The 15,727-nt window shown below is 39.7% G+C and overlaps 2 protein-coding genes across 2 annotated transcripts in view; both read left to right on the top strand.

Moving 5' to 3' along the window:
- Positions 1–1,630: 1,630 nt before the first annotated feature.
- LOC310932876 (charged multivesicular body protein 6-like) lies at positions 1,631–4,906 on the top strand. The gene is made up of 8 exons (XM_083896261.1): positions 1,631–1,828; positions 2,228–2,337; positions 2,603–2,690; positions 3,183–3,269; positions 3,544–3,609; positions 3,759–3,839; positions 4,489–4,564; positions 4,667–4,906. The coding sequence occupies exons 1-8, from the start codon at positions 1,763–1,765 to the stop codon at positions 4,714–4,716; spliced, it is 624 nt and encodes a 207-aa protein (XP_083752387.1). The 5' UTR covers positions 1,631–1,762; the 3' UTR covers positions 4,717–4,906.
- A 2,963-nt stretch (positions 4,907–7,869) lies between these two features.
- LOC310933518 (BAR/IMD domain-containing adapter protein 2-like) overlaps positions 7,870–15,727 on the top strand; it is a gene marked incomplete at both ends in the record, with an annotated part of 55,609 nt that continues 47,751 nt past the window's right edge. The window contains one exon of the mRNA XM_083897027.1: positions 7,870–7,941. Coding sequence (XP_083753153.1) covers positions 7,870–7,941 — 72 coding nt within the window. The remainder of the gene's footprint in view (positions 7,942–15,727) is intronic.

Raw genomic sequence — 15,727 nt, 5'->3', positions numbered from 1 at the left:
ATAGCGAAATCTTTTCATTGCACTGTGGACAAAAGAAGCTTCTCTGTTGATATTTTTGATATTGGTTTGCCACACTTTAGGTTCTGTTGGTTGTTGTGACTATGGATTGCAATTGATGACTGTACTGCATCTGCATGTGGGGGAAGAAAAAAATCCCTTGGACTAAATAAACACAGCAGAATGAGATTTAATTCCTATTCAGGACTTTATGATTGCGCTCTGGGAAAAAGGCCACCTAACAAACAAAAAAAAGACAATTGACATTGTCAGTATAACATTCTGTGTTAAATCCAGTGCCACTAGTGGCAGTCAGCTGGAAAGACATGAATATTATTAACACTGTTGGAGAACTGTGCTGTGTGCTGTTTTCTGTGTTGGATTACATAGCAAACAATAATGTTTCATCATAAAATAATGCTGTATGGTACAGAGACTTGTTTGTTTTTGTGTCATTTGTCTCTATTATAACAATTTAACAATTTACCACTGGGTGTATATTCTTTTACTCTCTCTCTCTCAGGTTGTGTACTATAGTTAAATCACTTCAGCAGGGTGTCGAGTAAAACCTGTGCCAAAATCATTGGATTTTAATTGTCGAGTTCTTAATTGTTGCTGTTCGCCGTCATAGCTCTAATAGCATATTTCTGGTGCCAGCGGGCAGCTGTTTCAGTCGGAAAAGCACTTTTGTCCAAATACAATGCCTGTTAGAATCAAAATAATTGAGTAGACGGACATAGTTTGATGATAGATCTATCTACCTTACTGTATAATTACAACCTTTCAGACTACTTTAATCTAGATTAAATAGTAGTTTGCTGATCCTTTTTAGCAGGTTTATCATCAGTGATGTGCAAATACATTCCAGGAGCAGAGGCTCAAGTGGAGGTAAAAAAAAAAAACACTATCATTGGCGTGGTGGCTAAGCGGTTAGCACTACTGCTTCACAGCAGTAAAGAGCTAGGTTCAATTCCCAGTTTGGGACCTTTCTGTGTATTTTCTGCCATGTCTGCATGGGTTTCCTCTGGGCTCACTGAGTTTCTCTCACCGTCAAACCATGTATGAATGTTAGGCAGCCAGGATAGGTCCATTGTGGCGCTGAAATCAACCCTCCATCATCATTGTATAATGACAATAAAAGATCCTTTCCTTTCTTTTAACAATTGAAAAAATATAACATTACTGTTCTTGCTTCATGTCAATAACTGTTTAAGCCTACTCCACGAATATCAAATTACATCTGATATGCAATTTCTGGGCATTATTGCATACTTTTCATGAATAATTTATACTAACGTCCACCTAAACAATAGCAGAAAAAGAAAATAAGAACCAGAAAGCCTGTGTCAGTGCAGAAGAGAAAAAATAATGCTCAGTACTATAATGCAGTTGCCTTTGGTGTAAACTTGATGTTTCAAAAAAGTATAAAAGTATAAAACTCAGATGTATTAATAAAATCCTATTGCTATTTAATTTATCATTTGGTCACAAAGAAACAATACAACTGCACATACTGTATGTCAACATCACAAAAAAACTGTCCTAAACGACCGTACATGAAAGGCAAAAGGAGCCCCTGTCAAAACACATTCTCAATGTCCCACCGCGCTTGCCGTAGAAGATACAGATATGCTGTTAGCACATACTGGTTGACCGTTAGCCTGCTAGCCTTCTTGGGGCTGTTTATCATCATGGAAAAATGTTCAGCAAAGAGTGATATTTTGTGCGTCGATAAAAGAGGATATGACGGCGATGCGGCTAAATAATGGGAAACTTTCTCGGGAGAAATACGCAACCTTCTCGTGTAACGGAACAAGACAAAGCCGTTTTGGTGAGCTGACAGCGGCATTAGCAACAGATTAGCTACGATACAATAACACACCACTAGAGAAGGCGCACGTATCTATTGTTTTATTGGAATGCAGTTGATATGAGCTGTAAATGTGCCCCAACATCGCTCTGTATATGTATGTGACAGCTGTTGAGATAAAAATTTAAGGGGAAATATAAACCCTGTAATGTGTAATGTTGGTTCAACTGTTTATAAAACAGGTGTGAACGTCATTAATCAATATGATACAGATACAATGGTCACGTGTGTGACCCAGTTTTCCTCTGTATTGTTTTGCTATTGAGGTAGCTTTATATCTTTATCACTTAAGAGTGTTTAAAAAAAAAAAATATATATATATATATATATTATTTCTGTGATTTGGTGTGTTCTTTCCAGCAATTAAAGCAGCAGAGAGATAAGCTGAAGCAGTACCAGAAGAAAATCACTGTACAGCTGGAGAAAGAGCGACGTCTTGCAAAGCAGCTGCTGAAAGATGGAAGAAAAGAGTGAGTGTACATAACCTGTTGCAATTCAGTCATGATCATATATTCTAAAAATGACTCTGAAGGTGTTCTGTACTAGATTAATGTGGTCTGATAAAATATCCCTGTAATAAATGTTTTATGGAAGGTAAAGTGTTATATTTTGTTGAAAGGTGTTCATTTGGAAGCTGCATTTTGTGGTTCTTTTGAACTGAATCACATTTTGTTGTTCCAGATCCGTGTTCCAGTTACCCCATAACATTCATCGCTGATTTCTCTGTGATTTCAGAAAAGCACTGCTGCTGCTTAAGAAAAGAAGATATCAGGATCAGCTGCTAGACAAGACAGAAAATCAAATTTCAAACCTTGAGCGCATGGTAAGTTTTGTGAGATGATTCCTTGCGATCCTTCTTAATGGAAAATGAAATCATTATCATGGTGTCCAGCAGCCTTAGAGCATCAGTATCTTTCCACCGTTGAATAATTGTCTCTCCAATATGTTCAGCCAAAAGCAAACGACAGTGTGACACACAATACAATTATAATTTTTCTGTATGTATTTGTTTTGAAAAAAAAAAGAGGGGTTAATTATGAAGGTTTGAGGAGGGCATATGGAACCCAGTTGTTATTAATTTGATTATTTCCACTGTGATCCATCAAAATAGCTGCTATACACAGGGCCCTTGAGAAGTTTTTCTGCAAAATCCTGAGCTGTAAAAAAAACAACTTAAATCGAACCATTTCCAAAACCCTACTTTTACCCAGTGTTGTATTGAAAACCACACGAATGACAGACTACATCACTGCTTTTAACATTGCACTTGTTTTGCTTGTTATGCATGTCTGTAATTTTACACATTTGTTAACAGGTTCAAGATATTGAATTCATGCAAATAGAGATGAAAGTCATTGAAGGACTCAAGGTTGGGAATGATTGCCTGAAGAGTATGCACAAGGTACTTGTTAGTTTTTCCCCCCTGCCTTTTGTATTTAGCTCGATGCTTTTCTCTTTATTGTAATTAATGCCCACTTAAACTTGTATTTACTGATTACTGATAGAGCAACCTTTTTAAAAACGTGATCATTGACTTTTGAGACTTTTGCAGAAGGGAAAGTGTGTCTCTGGTGCAAATTGAAAATGAAAGGATTAATAAGCAATGTTTTGATTGCAGAGCTCATCAAAATCACTTTAAGTATTCAATGTGGCCTGTCTTTTCCTGTTTGTGACAGATCATGTCAATAGAAGACGTGGAGAGAATCTTGGATGAGACCCAAGAATCAATTGAATATCAAAGGGTAAACGTCTGTTCGATTTTGGCGTTTGTTTCTACTTCTCTTTTACACTACAAAATGTCAAACGAATAATTAAGTAAAGCTGCAGCATAAGTCGATTTCTTCACATTAGAGTGCTAATAACACGTGTTCTATGTTCTTTCCTCCTGCAGCAAATAGATGAAATGTTGGCTGGAGCCCTTACACAAGAGGACGAGGACGCTGTTTTAGCAGAGCTGCACGCTATCACTGAGGTGGGTGTTAAAGCTGCACATGTAATTAATAGAGAAAGCGTTTGCAGTTGTTTGGCCACGTAGCACTTCCACCGGAGCAGTGCTGTTGTTAAAAAGTGGGGAATTTACATGTAAAGCGCGTGCAGATAGTCTGACTTCACGTCTGTATAATATCTCGAGGCGGGTAAGACAATCGAAGTTAATTTGGAGAAGAATTTCGCAGCCACAATATAATTTCGATGTAATAACAGGCGGCAACTGAAACAGCTGTGAATGTGATTTGGGTTGATTCATAATAGTAATTAAAACTGCTCTCTATCTAGTTATTATTCCAAATGACATGCACTCTCTCAAATGACTATGTTTTTACTCTTGACTCACGCATTTATACATATTAAACACAAAAGTTTCAGGGCAATGGAAATGCTTGGGTGTTTTTTTTTTCTTCTACAAGAACATATGCATACATATCATATTGTAGTTGCATGTAGTATAAATACTGTTATATGAATTTTAAAGCTATTCATTGTAAACTATACTGACAATCTAAAAAAAAGGGGCTTTTAGTTTGAAATATATTGTAAAAAGTATTGTTTTGTTTTTTAACAACTTAGCATTTAATTCTTCTTCTCTCATTAGTTTACATAACTTTTACTGTCTTTGTCTCCAGGGAGAAGATTTAACATTTCCAGAAGTCCCAACTGAGCCAATACCTGAAGTCCCAGAGGCAGCAAGAGCTCAACCGGGTAGAGTGAATGTTTGATTAATATCATGAAGCCTCAGTTACACAATTGTCAGAGGTGTTATTGATTCCTGGCTAATTCCGTTACATTGTTATTGTTTTCCAGAAAGGAGAGGAGCGAAGAACAAGCCAGACAGAGAGATGCTGGCGGCCTAACAGACTGAATCAATACTCATTGTTCAGTGTTTAACTCTGTATAAATGGAGGAGTTGTGTTTGCGTGCACTTTCTGCCAATTTCAGTATTTAATCGAGGGTTCCATCGATTATTCGATTACTAAATGAGTCATCAACTATTTTGATAATCGATGAATCAGTTTGAGTGTTTTTTCAATAATTAAAACCTTAAATTTGAATGTGTTCTGGTTTCTTTACTCCATATAACAAACACAAAACATTACAACTGAATCATTTTGGTTTGTGGACAAAAACATCATGTCCAAGTTTCCTGACATTTAATGGACCAAACATGTACTCGATGATTTATGGAGAAATTAATCGACAGATTAATCGATTATGAAAATAATCGTTATAGTTGCAGCCCTACCATGTACCCATTGGTGGGACCTGCAGACATCTATGTGACTGTACTCAACACTGTATTTGGCAGTAAACATTTAAAATAGTGTAATGTTTGCCTTAACCAAATTATGGTTAAGGCATAATTTAATCAAGGGACTGATATTTTAAGATACACATGACATACATGATTTGTTTCACATATTTTATTGAGTGTGTTTTTCTTTTCCAGGCTGATTGCTTTTTGTTTTTCCTGTTCTACACGTCAAAGTAGGGGGTCATGTGACTCTCTTACTGCAGTGTTTCGTGACGACCAGAAGGTGGCACTCCTCGCCACTGCTTAGCTCAACACTGCAGAACAGGTGTCTTCATTCACACAGCACACCAGTAAAAGTGTGTGTGGTTGTTTAATAAAGTGGAAAGCTCTTGTTGCCGGGGTTTTGTCGTACACTTTAAGGCAAGAAAGCCAATACATTATTAACAATCCGACGCTGAGTGGGCTCTTAGACCCAAATTAGTTTGTACAATGAAACTTACCATCAAAACTTATCCTCTGTGGAAAAAACATTACACCGTGTGTTAGTGGAAGCCGTATGACAGGCTTATTGCCTTACATAAAGCAGATTAAATGAATTATGCAGAGAAACTTGACATTTATAGGTTACCCAGAACGCACCAGTGATATTCACGTGGACAGCAGTATTCCAATACTAACCTGATTAAGACAATGGTCTGAATAAGACACTGCCTTGTAAATAGCTTTTTCTAATCACCTTAACCTGAATAAGCAATATCCAGATTAAGATGCAAAATGTTCCTGTATTAGCTACATTTTATAAACCTATGTCTTAACTGGATTAAAGCAGTTGGACTATGTACATTTAAACAGGAATATGACCTGAATTTCCCATTAGAAACTCATGTAAACAACATAATCAGGTCAATAACTGGGTTATTGTATCCAATGAGACTGGACATATTACTGCTAAAAAAGCACCACAAGGAAAGATATGATTGATATTCATTGGGCAAGCTGTGCACTGTATTTTTTTATTTGTTCATTCATTTATTTATTTTTAAATCCATGACATTGATTTAGAACTACAATTTTCATTTTGTGTCTGAAGGGTTTCATTTCACTCATAATGACAGTCTCCGCCTAATCCTTTTACGCAATTTATTGTTTTGTGGCTGCAGAGATTATAGACTTGTGTCGGTTAAAACGAATCATACCATCTATTAGAACGTGTCACGGTAAACAGGTAAATATTTAAATTTCCCTCGGGAAAGCACAGTATTTACATATCAGAGTTATTGTAAAGAAATGCACTGGCCTCTGGTTAGTGTGGGAAAGGTCATGAAGTTAGTTCACTATAACATAGTACTGCATCATAAGGTGGAGAAAATGTGGCATTTATATCATGTGCCAATAATAAAGGCAAATAAAGATTCTATGATATAAGGGCTGCAGTGATTGATTATTAATGGAAAACTATCTTGACAACAAACATGTGCTCTGATTTCAGGTTCATGAATGTGAATATATTTTGATTTCTTTGCTCTGTTTTTACGAAAACTAAATATCTTTGGTTTGTAGGCAAAACAAACCATTTGAGGATGTGAGGTAATTTTGAGTTTTTATGAAAGACTGATGGACATTTTCCAATATTTAATATGTTATGGGCCAAACAACTAACTGAAATAATTGACAGGTATATTATTATTATTATTATTCATTACATTTCTAGAGCGCTTTTCTATATAATAGATTGTGGAAACAATCGCTAGTTGCAACCCTATATGATTTGATATTATGATATGATTATGTTGTTTTAACTATTAGTCTATGTCTTTGACTTTTAATTCGCCATTTTGTGTGGACAGCAAGAAAGAATTTCATTGCACAGAAAAACGTGTTTTTCTTACTGTACATATGATGATAAACTTTTTGAATCTTGAATTTATTAGGGATGCATGATATTTTATATATATATATATATATATATATATATATATATATATATATATATATACACAGGTATAATATTATATTTATTCGGGATGCATGATATTGGAATTTTTGCCAATATTCCATATACTACATATAGGCTATATATATATATTTATAAATGAATGTACATTTTCCCTGTGCCTGAGATCATTTAGTCTCATCTATAGTGAAACTAACATAATATTTTGCTGACTAATGTCGCAGCAAATGTAGATATAAATATATAAATATAAGTTAAAAAATAAAAAATAGTTGTAGAGGGCGCCAGCATAGATGTCAAGGAGGTAGCAACCTATTCATCCTACCGTGAAATCAGTTGTCATATCTACAGATAATACATTTTAATGCCAATATCTGCCGATAATATTGTGCATTATATTTTTTATTTTTTTTTATTTTGTCTGTATTCCTGATTAGCAGGCTATGCTGCTTGGCATAAAAAGTAAACCACATATGTTAAATAAAATAAATAAAACAGTTCTATTTCGTGTTATTTGCCAACACTGTCAAGGAGCGTCATCCAAAGCGGAAAAACCCGAGCTCTGGGGGAGTCCGTGAAGGCAGCACAGCGCTGTCAGCTGTGCTGAAGGAAGGAAGGAAGGTGTGTTCAGTTGGAGTGGGGGATTCAGGAGCGCAGCATCGTCTCGCTCTCTCACGGGCGCACCACCGCCTCGCCTGTTTCTTTGATCCGCCTCGTGTGGCATTCACCCGTTTTACTGCCATTTTACGCGGATACAACGTTTTTTAAGGGAGAGAAACAAAACAACAACAGCACACGTTTATGGTCCTTGCTGAAGACTCCACGATGTCTCGCACCGACGAGGTTCACCGCTTGACGGAAAATGTTTACAAGGTAAGGTTGAAACTAATGAATAAAGTTTTGGAAATGCGTGCGGTGGTGTGGATTCAGGTGTACGTAGCAGCACACCTGGAATCTGACTTTGTTTTTTTTATTGGTTGGACTGAATTAAAACCTCATACATTTTTTTTCCCTTGGATTATCTATAGGGAGAGGCATCTCAGCTGGTTCATTTATTTTTATTTTTTTTTGCCAGTTGGCACTTGACCAAATGCAGTTTCTCCCCCCTCCTTTTAAGTCATTCATTTACTCCCTCACCCTTATTGTATTCCTAAAATCCACCCTGCTGCATTGATAGAGCTGTCGGCCTTTCCTTCCTCTGCCTGGTGTTCTTTCTAAAAAGGGAACATATTGCATTCCAGAGTTCAGTGTTTGACGGGCAGAGAAGGTTGGGCTTATCTGTTGCAACGAGTAAACATTTGCCCCAGAGCCATTTCAACATGCAAACCCGTTTCTACCTTCAGTGAATAAATACATAAGGCCTGGGTGAACTTTACCTCCAAATGTCAATTCTGAAAACAAATACCCTCGATTATTAAGATCAAGTCTCCCCGACTGAGCACATAATGGACCAACTTGCTTGTTTTGTTTTAAACACAACATTACACACAAATGGCACTGTTGATGAGTGGCCCATCGTTCAAAGGACTGATGGTTGACTTTGTGCAGTTGAAGTTATACATTAACAGCCGTCACATTGGTTTGAATGTTAACAAAAATCCTCACCTCTGTAACACCAATCTCAGGTTTCAGTTGTGATCAGAGCTGGGTGCCCCCCCCCCCCCCCCCAAAAAAGGCCAATTCTGTGTTTATTCTCCTGCTGGAATCAAACATATCAGAAAGGACTATCGGATGATCGTACATGGACTGACTGACACCAGAAAGGGCCACACTGCAAGCCTTCAGTGTGTCCCTCGAACTGAGAGTCGGACGCTATGCTCTGTCAGGGTTCGCCCAAGTGTTTCCACCTACTGTTGTGGCTTAAACAACATGGACGCACTTGCATGTGTCCAGATCCTGAACCCTTTGGGAGGAACAGGAACAGGATGGTGTTGCTCATTCAAGTGCAAGGGGGGGTTGTGCTCTATCCCTGGTGGTGGTGGGGGTAAAAAAAAAAAAAAAAGAGATCCCTGCCAAAGTGCTGACCGTCAGCCAGGGTTGCAGATGGGCAGTGAAGTGGAGGCACAGCACTTCCTCGTCCACACTGGGGATGTGACCCAGTGGCAAAAATTAGTAGGTCCGAGAGGGGATGTGCTTTTGTAATTTCCAATGTTTTCTTTACTTTTCTTAACCCCAGTAGTGTGAAAGCAAGTTTTTCAATGTAAACTCCACCAAATCTAGAGATAAAAACGCTTGAACTAGAACAATATTCTGCATGATATGACTCCTGAAACTTGGCAATGTATTGTAGAGGCATATTTGTCGTCTTGATGCAAAACACGACGCATTGTCTCAACTGTTGTATCACAGGATTGTCAAGCACATTGAGAGAATGGCGAAACTGCAGCAGCCTATTGCACAAGTATTACAAATTAGATCATAAGTAATTGAAAAGAAGCAACGACGACTCCCAAGTATACAGCATTGTTCCTGGCACAGACGGTGGCGCGCATCGACGGGATGTCGTCTATGTATAGTGCAGTCGCTGCTTTTTAATTTTGAACTTTCTATTGTTGGAAATCCCCTCCTAAAAGCCAGTTTCACTCGATCTTCATTGAAACGCGTCCATTAACGGCGTTCGTGTGTGTCTGCTTTGTATGCGAGCTGAAATCTGTGAAGGAGAGGAGATGTGAAAACATACGGCGGCTGCTAAGTCATTGCTGCCAGCAGCTGGGCAGATACTGAGTAATTGCAGGGGAGAAGAGGGGGGTAACACCATTGCCGTGAGTCATGCAGGCCCAGTTAAGTGTGTGTATTTAACAAGGGTGGGCCTTAAAAGGCAAAATGAGTGAGCGACTAAGGATTCAGAGTCTCCGCGCAAGTGTTGCACCTTCAGTCAAATCCGCAGGCACACCTTAGCTCGGTTTTTATCTTAATCAACAGGGGAGTCAACCCTGCAATCCCTGCAGTGATCCTCCGTGACTCACTTAGATTCTCCTCCCTCACAAAAACAGGTAGTTCAAGACATACAGTCATTCCCCTCACTGACGAGGTGAGACAGACACTCGGGACTGGCACTGTGTGTGTGTCTGTGTGTGTCTGTGTGTGCAGCGCAGTCATCTTCACCAGCTGGCTGTGTCGCTGAGTGTCTGAGAGAAGTGATGCCCTGGGTCAAGCCTCTTAGCACGCCAGTGGGTTAAGTCTGAGCCTTGATCAGCTTGAGGGGGGGAGGACACGTCGAAGTGAACAAACAGATCAATCAGACACGAGGAAGAACACTGGAGAATAATAGGGCTGTGTTTTTGTTAAGTCAGTCACTTTGTCACGAGTTTACTCGTAAACTTTAAATACAAATAATACATTAAAAGGTACAGGAAAAGGTGGCGGGCACACGCTGTGAGCACGATATTAATTGTATTTATTCAGTCTCGGTCTGTGTTGCGTGTGTGTGTGTAACATGTGGTGCAGGTTTCTGAACACACCCTCACAGGTAAGGGAAAAGACGGGCGTGTCTCTTCTCTACCAGCCCGCAGGACAACGCTCATTTTCCCATGCAGCAGCCACCACTCCCTTATTGTCAACACAACCTGGGAAACGGCGGATGACGTTCGCTCGAATGACTGTTGCGAAGAAGACAACGACAACAAAAAAAAAAAAATCGTACACTGCGTCGCACGCCGTTGGATTAAAACCTCTAATCTGAAAAACACTCTTCTCTAACGTCTTGCGGCGTAATAGTTTTTTCTCCCAGTTGGAGTATTGTCGGGAACATTCGCTCCACTTGAATGAATGATAGTCGAATGATGATGATAAGAGGATTACAATTTCATGTGGGAGATCTGAACAGGTGGTCTCTTAGCAACAACGTGCCATTATTCTTATGCGTTTCTGTCATATTATTGTGCTAAAAGACTTGGGAGCCGGAGAAGCCAAGTGAGAGGGAGGAAAAGCGATGGAGGTCATGTGGTTCTTTTTGCGAGTGCCCATGTGCTCGATTCAGAAGGAGATACTAGGGTGTCTTGGACGCGTTGTGTTTGATGAAAAGTGCTTTTGTAAAAGCTCCACAAATGGTCCAGAGTCTTCTGTACGAGCAGGGCTGTGTGTGTTTTCTCTGTTGTCGCTGCGGTCGCTCACCAAGGAGCCGTCTGAAAGTCGCTTGAAAGAAGATGCCATCCGTCACTGTATTTAAATTTCTTTCAAGCGGCATATCAAGTCGGGCACCACTTGGCTGATAATAAGCAATTTAATGGAGTCTAAAATGACTTCAGTTCCTGAACATCTGCCTTCAGAATATTGTGTTTCAACAAGTTTATGCCTGTGGGTGCTCAGGGCCTTGAAAAGATTGCATTATGCACTGCAGGAGATATCATAACATTCATTGCCTGAACAGCAGATTTGTTCCCTGTGCCTCTGACTGCGATGCAGAGAGGACTATTGCTCCACACACCCACCTTCTCTGCTCGTCCGGGGGCGGATGGTTTAGAGACATTCACTCTTCTTTTTTTTTTTTTTTTAACTCATTGCTGCTTTTTTCCCAAGGACAGAGACTGTAGATACACGGTGCTAAATTCAAGGCTACACTGTACTGTAGTGAGTGCATTGAGGCTCTGATGAAAAAGGCTGATTTGAAGCCACCTTGTCGTCGTTCCAAAAATATTTCACTTATTATAACCTCACAAAAAATTAGTTAATTGACAGTGAAAACATACAAATTGGATGCACTTTATAGAAAGCATGACAAATTACTTTTGAAGATGTGGAGTGAAGGACATGAAGAGAAGGAAACATAGATGGAGACAGTCCACATCCTTGTTGAAATAGTCCCTAATTACTGTGGAGGGTGAAGCTATAATTATACAGCCTCAAAGAGACACTGAAGTAGAGACAGGAAATTTTAGTAAGTGCTGTGGCAGTGGACAATGCCTTTATATTTGTGGGTCAGAAACTATAGTTAACATGACTGTGGCCAGGGTTGTTGTATGTCTCTGAGGCACCACTGGCCGCACTACACCTCCCAGCCAGCTGAGCAAGCAACCACAGTGGCCCTATGAGCCCCAGACACATGCTATAAGTAGGCAACCCTGCATCCATAACCACATGGTTTGAATGCTCCTTTTAAATTAGGACATTTTCTCACAGGCAAACTTTTGCCATCGGTGGCTTTAAAGGTGTCCCTGTATTGTACTGGTGATGATGCATTGCAGAAACATGAACTAAAACCACATTTTCTGTCTTGTTTTGGTGTTGGCGGAAATCTGCATTTTGCAAGGAGGTCAGTATTATTAGGAACCCACACACAATTCATCCATAATTCATAGAAACTCTTTCTAGAAGCTTTAAAGCCGTCATGCAATATGCTAATTCACTGCTATCATCTTCATCTAACCAGTGAAATAACAAGAATCAAACTGAAGCTTTACTTTTTTTTTATTTGTTTGCCATGTGTAGGAATAACACTTTCTGATATCCGTTAAATGTCTTCTGGCTTTTGAGTGCGGTCCTAAGTTTATTAGAATAGATCTGCACCAATATTTTGACTTTTTTTATTCTCAGCTGAAATGAATGGGTGTTTTGCTGGTCAAAGAACTAAAGCTAGCAAATACCGCTGGGTCCCGGTTGCTGTGGTAACCAGCGCCTGTGTTGTGTTAGTGGAGTGGTTGATGCTGGGCTGAGGAGGAGGAGGAAGAGGGGGGCATCTCACACACATACACACACACAGGCTAGATTAAACACAGTATTTTTGTAGCAACCAAATTATTTTGTTGTGGCCTTATTACAGAAGTGAGGTTCAAAGGTTAGGACACGACCGAGATGCTAACTTGATTTTCCTCCAGTTCAGACAGTGCAGAAATCTGCTGTCCCCAGAACAATTGACTGAAGCAAAGTGACCCAATGATATTTTTCATTAGCCTCAGCAGATCTTAATGGGAAAACATTGACTCAAGTGCAGGGGATGCCTTTCTTTCAGCACTATATACTGTATACAGCACTGCAGACATGACAAAGCACTTAACTTCAGCATGTTACTGACTTTGGAGAAGTTAACTTATGCATCCAAATGTCATTTACTCTCTCTATTGCGACTCAATGAAAAGGTTATTCCAATTAATCAGATTGTGTTTTGTTTTCCATCCTAATGTCACAGACCTTTCCACTTCTCCCTTTCGGGGTCATCACAGCGGATCATCTGCCTCCATCTTGCCTTATCCCTCTCTTGTCCTTTTCTGTTACTCAGGCTGTCCTCATGTCCTCCTCCACAACATCGTTGATCCATGTCTGTGGTTTTCCTCTTTTCCTCCAACTCTGCAGCTTCATCTTCAATATCTTTTGTCCAATAAAATCACTATCCGTCCTCTGCATGTGACCAAACCATCTCAAGCTTGCCACTCTTACTTAAAGGTGCATTATGTAATAAATCTAAAGCAACGGGCCATAAAATCCTCCTAATATGTCACAGAGACTCAGGAATAATGTTCATATAACAAACTGAACTCACCAACAACAGTACAGCCAAAATATTTGCATAAAAAAAAATATTTTGCAAATCATGTTTATGTTTTGAAATCATGTTTTGGCATGTGGCGCCACCTACCCGACGTCTACCAATCATTGCAGTAAGGAGATTCTCAGATGCCGAGCAACCACGGGTTGCCAGTTGCGTCAGAAAACGAAACCTAAAAAACCTTGGTATTTTGAATTTGAATGTAGTTACCTTTTTTGGCCACATTCTTACATATGGCACCTTTAATTTCAAAACTGTTCAACCTGAGCTCTACCTCGAATATGCTCATTTCTAATGCTGTCCGTCCTGGTCACTCCCTATGGAAATCTTCAACTCTCATCAACACCACATCCAGCTCCACCTCCTGTCTTTTAGGTCACCCTATGCTCCTCCCTCTTCCTGAAATATGTATTTCAGCCATTTACACCCATACTTTCCCAACACCTCCTCGCCACCTCTGTTCCCTTCACCAACATGCCCAGCGAAGTCTGCTTCAATCACCACCGTCTCTCTCCTCTGGAAATGTTCTCTACCAGTTCATCCAACTTACTCCAGAATTCCTTTTTCCTCTTCTAACTGACGGTCAACGTGTGGGGCATAAGTGCTGACAACAATCAACATCACACCTTCAATTTCAAGCATCACGCTCATAATTCTGTCAGACATTCTCATCACCTCTATAACACTCTTCACAAACTCTTCCTTGAAGATTAACCCCTGCCTCATTTTGCTTTCTCTCTCTCTCTCTCTAAACCATGGTAGAACAAATCCGTCTCTGATGCTGCTGGCCTTGCTTTCTTTCTGCCTGGTCTTTTGCACATGCAATATATCTACCTTCCTTCTCTCCATTATATCAGCCCTTTTTCTCCCTTTACCAATCATCGTCCCTACATGCTCTCCATGCTCTCACCTCCACACTCCTACCCTTCCTTCTGTCTCGCTGCCTCCCGACACACTTTACCCTTCTCCTCTACAGCAGCCCAGTTTCAGCACCCTGTTGGTCAACAGCACTGATGGTGGTTGTTGTTGTTAACACTGTTTTCGACTGATCCAGTTTACAGTGATCCACATAGTTATGCTAGATTCCCTTCCTAATGCAACCCTCCCCGTTTATCCGGGCTTGGGGCCAGCACTAGGAGACCACTGGATGCGGCCCCCTCAGTGACTGGGTTAGATTGAGTTTGTGTGGCAAAACAAGTTTTTTTTTTTTTTAGGAGATTTTTAGATCTATATTAATAATGATGCGTTATTCTTTTTTGGATTCTCTGGTTTCCTACCAACATGCAGGGGTTAAACGGAAACTCTAAATTGAGGTGTGATTGAGTGAATGGTTGTTCGTCTCTGGGATTTGCATCAGCAGCCCTGCGACCCTCATGTGGAGGATTAAGTGGTTGATGATGAATGGATGGATGGATGTTGGACAAACATTGTATAATCAGAACCACAAGGAGATTTTTTGAATCTAACCAATGACTTTGAAAAAGCTATACAAACTATGCAGTGGTGCAAAATGGATTAAGAGCAGAATACACTAATACAAATTCAAAAGGACTTATCCAGGAATGTGTCATCAGCGTGTCAAAATAATTGTATTTCGTCAGTTACTCCAAAAATAATACATGGATATTCATGAAAATAATTTATTATGGTGTTGAGATATGTGCCGGTCTACATTACTGAAAATGTTAGTATTTGCTCTATCTGCAAATTGACATTTTGAACGTTTTCCAACAAAACAACAGTGGAGTTTAGTGTTGAACTTCTTTGGAGGGAGACAAATATTCATATGGTGTTCTTGGATTTCACTGAAAGCACATGCTGTGCTTACTGCAGTATTAGCAGTTTTTTTTTTTGGTATGCAAGAAGGACGGTCTTCTTCAAAGTGTACACCTGTCTGGCCTTTGCTCTCAGTACGTTTGTACTCTCTTGTGTGCTTTTCTGTACAGATGTGTCTCCTTCAAGTTCTCGAGCTTGTCTTTTAGGTGTTGTAATAACACAAAGTGCTGCTTCCATCCCTTTATGAGGAAGGTAAATCACTGACTTACTTGTGCCTATTTTTGAACATGATCCTCAAATGAACTAGGCTTTCTCCATGTGAAACGGAACACTATTTGGAATGCAACCTTTCGCAAGTGCCTGTTCTCTTTCCGACACAGCATACAAGTCTGACATTCTCAG

This window comes from Microchirus variegatus (genome assembly GCF_963457635.1).
Source record: "Microchirus variegatus genome assembly, chromosome: 10".
Taxonomy (NCBI): Eukaryota; Metazoa; Chordata; class Actinopteri; order Pleuronectiformes; family Soleidae; genus Microchirus; species Microchirus variegatus.
This window is presented reverse-complemented; position numbering and strand designations above follow the sequence as displayed.

Bases quoted from the DNA above. Each gene is read 5' to 3' on its own strand.
- LOC310932876 (XM_083896261.1), top strand. From the start codon at position 1,763: ATGGGAAACTTTCTCGGGAGAAATACGCAACCTTCTCGTGTAACGGAA. The intron at 2,691-3,182 runs GTAAGTTTTGTG...ATTTGTTAACAG, and splicing joins TTTCAAACCTTGAGCGCATG to GTTCAAGATATTGAATTCAT. The intron at 3,840-4,488 runs GTGGGTGTTAAA...CTTTGTCTCCAG, and splicing joins AGCTGCACGCTATCACTGAG to GGAGAAGATTTAACATTTCC.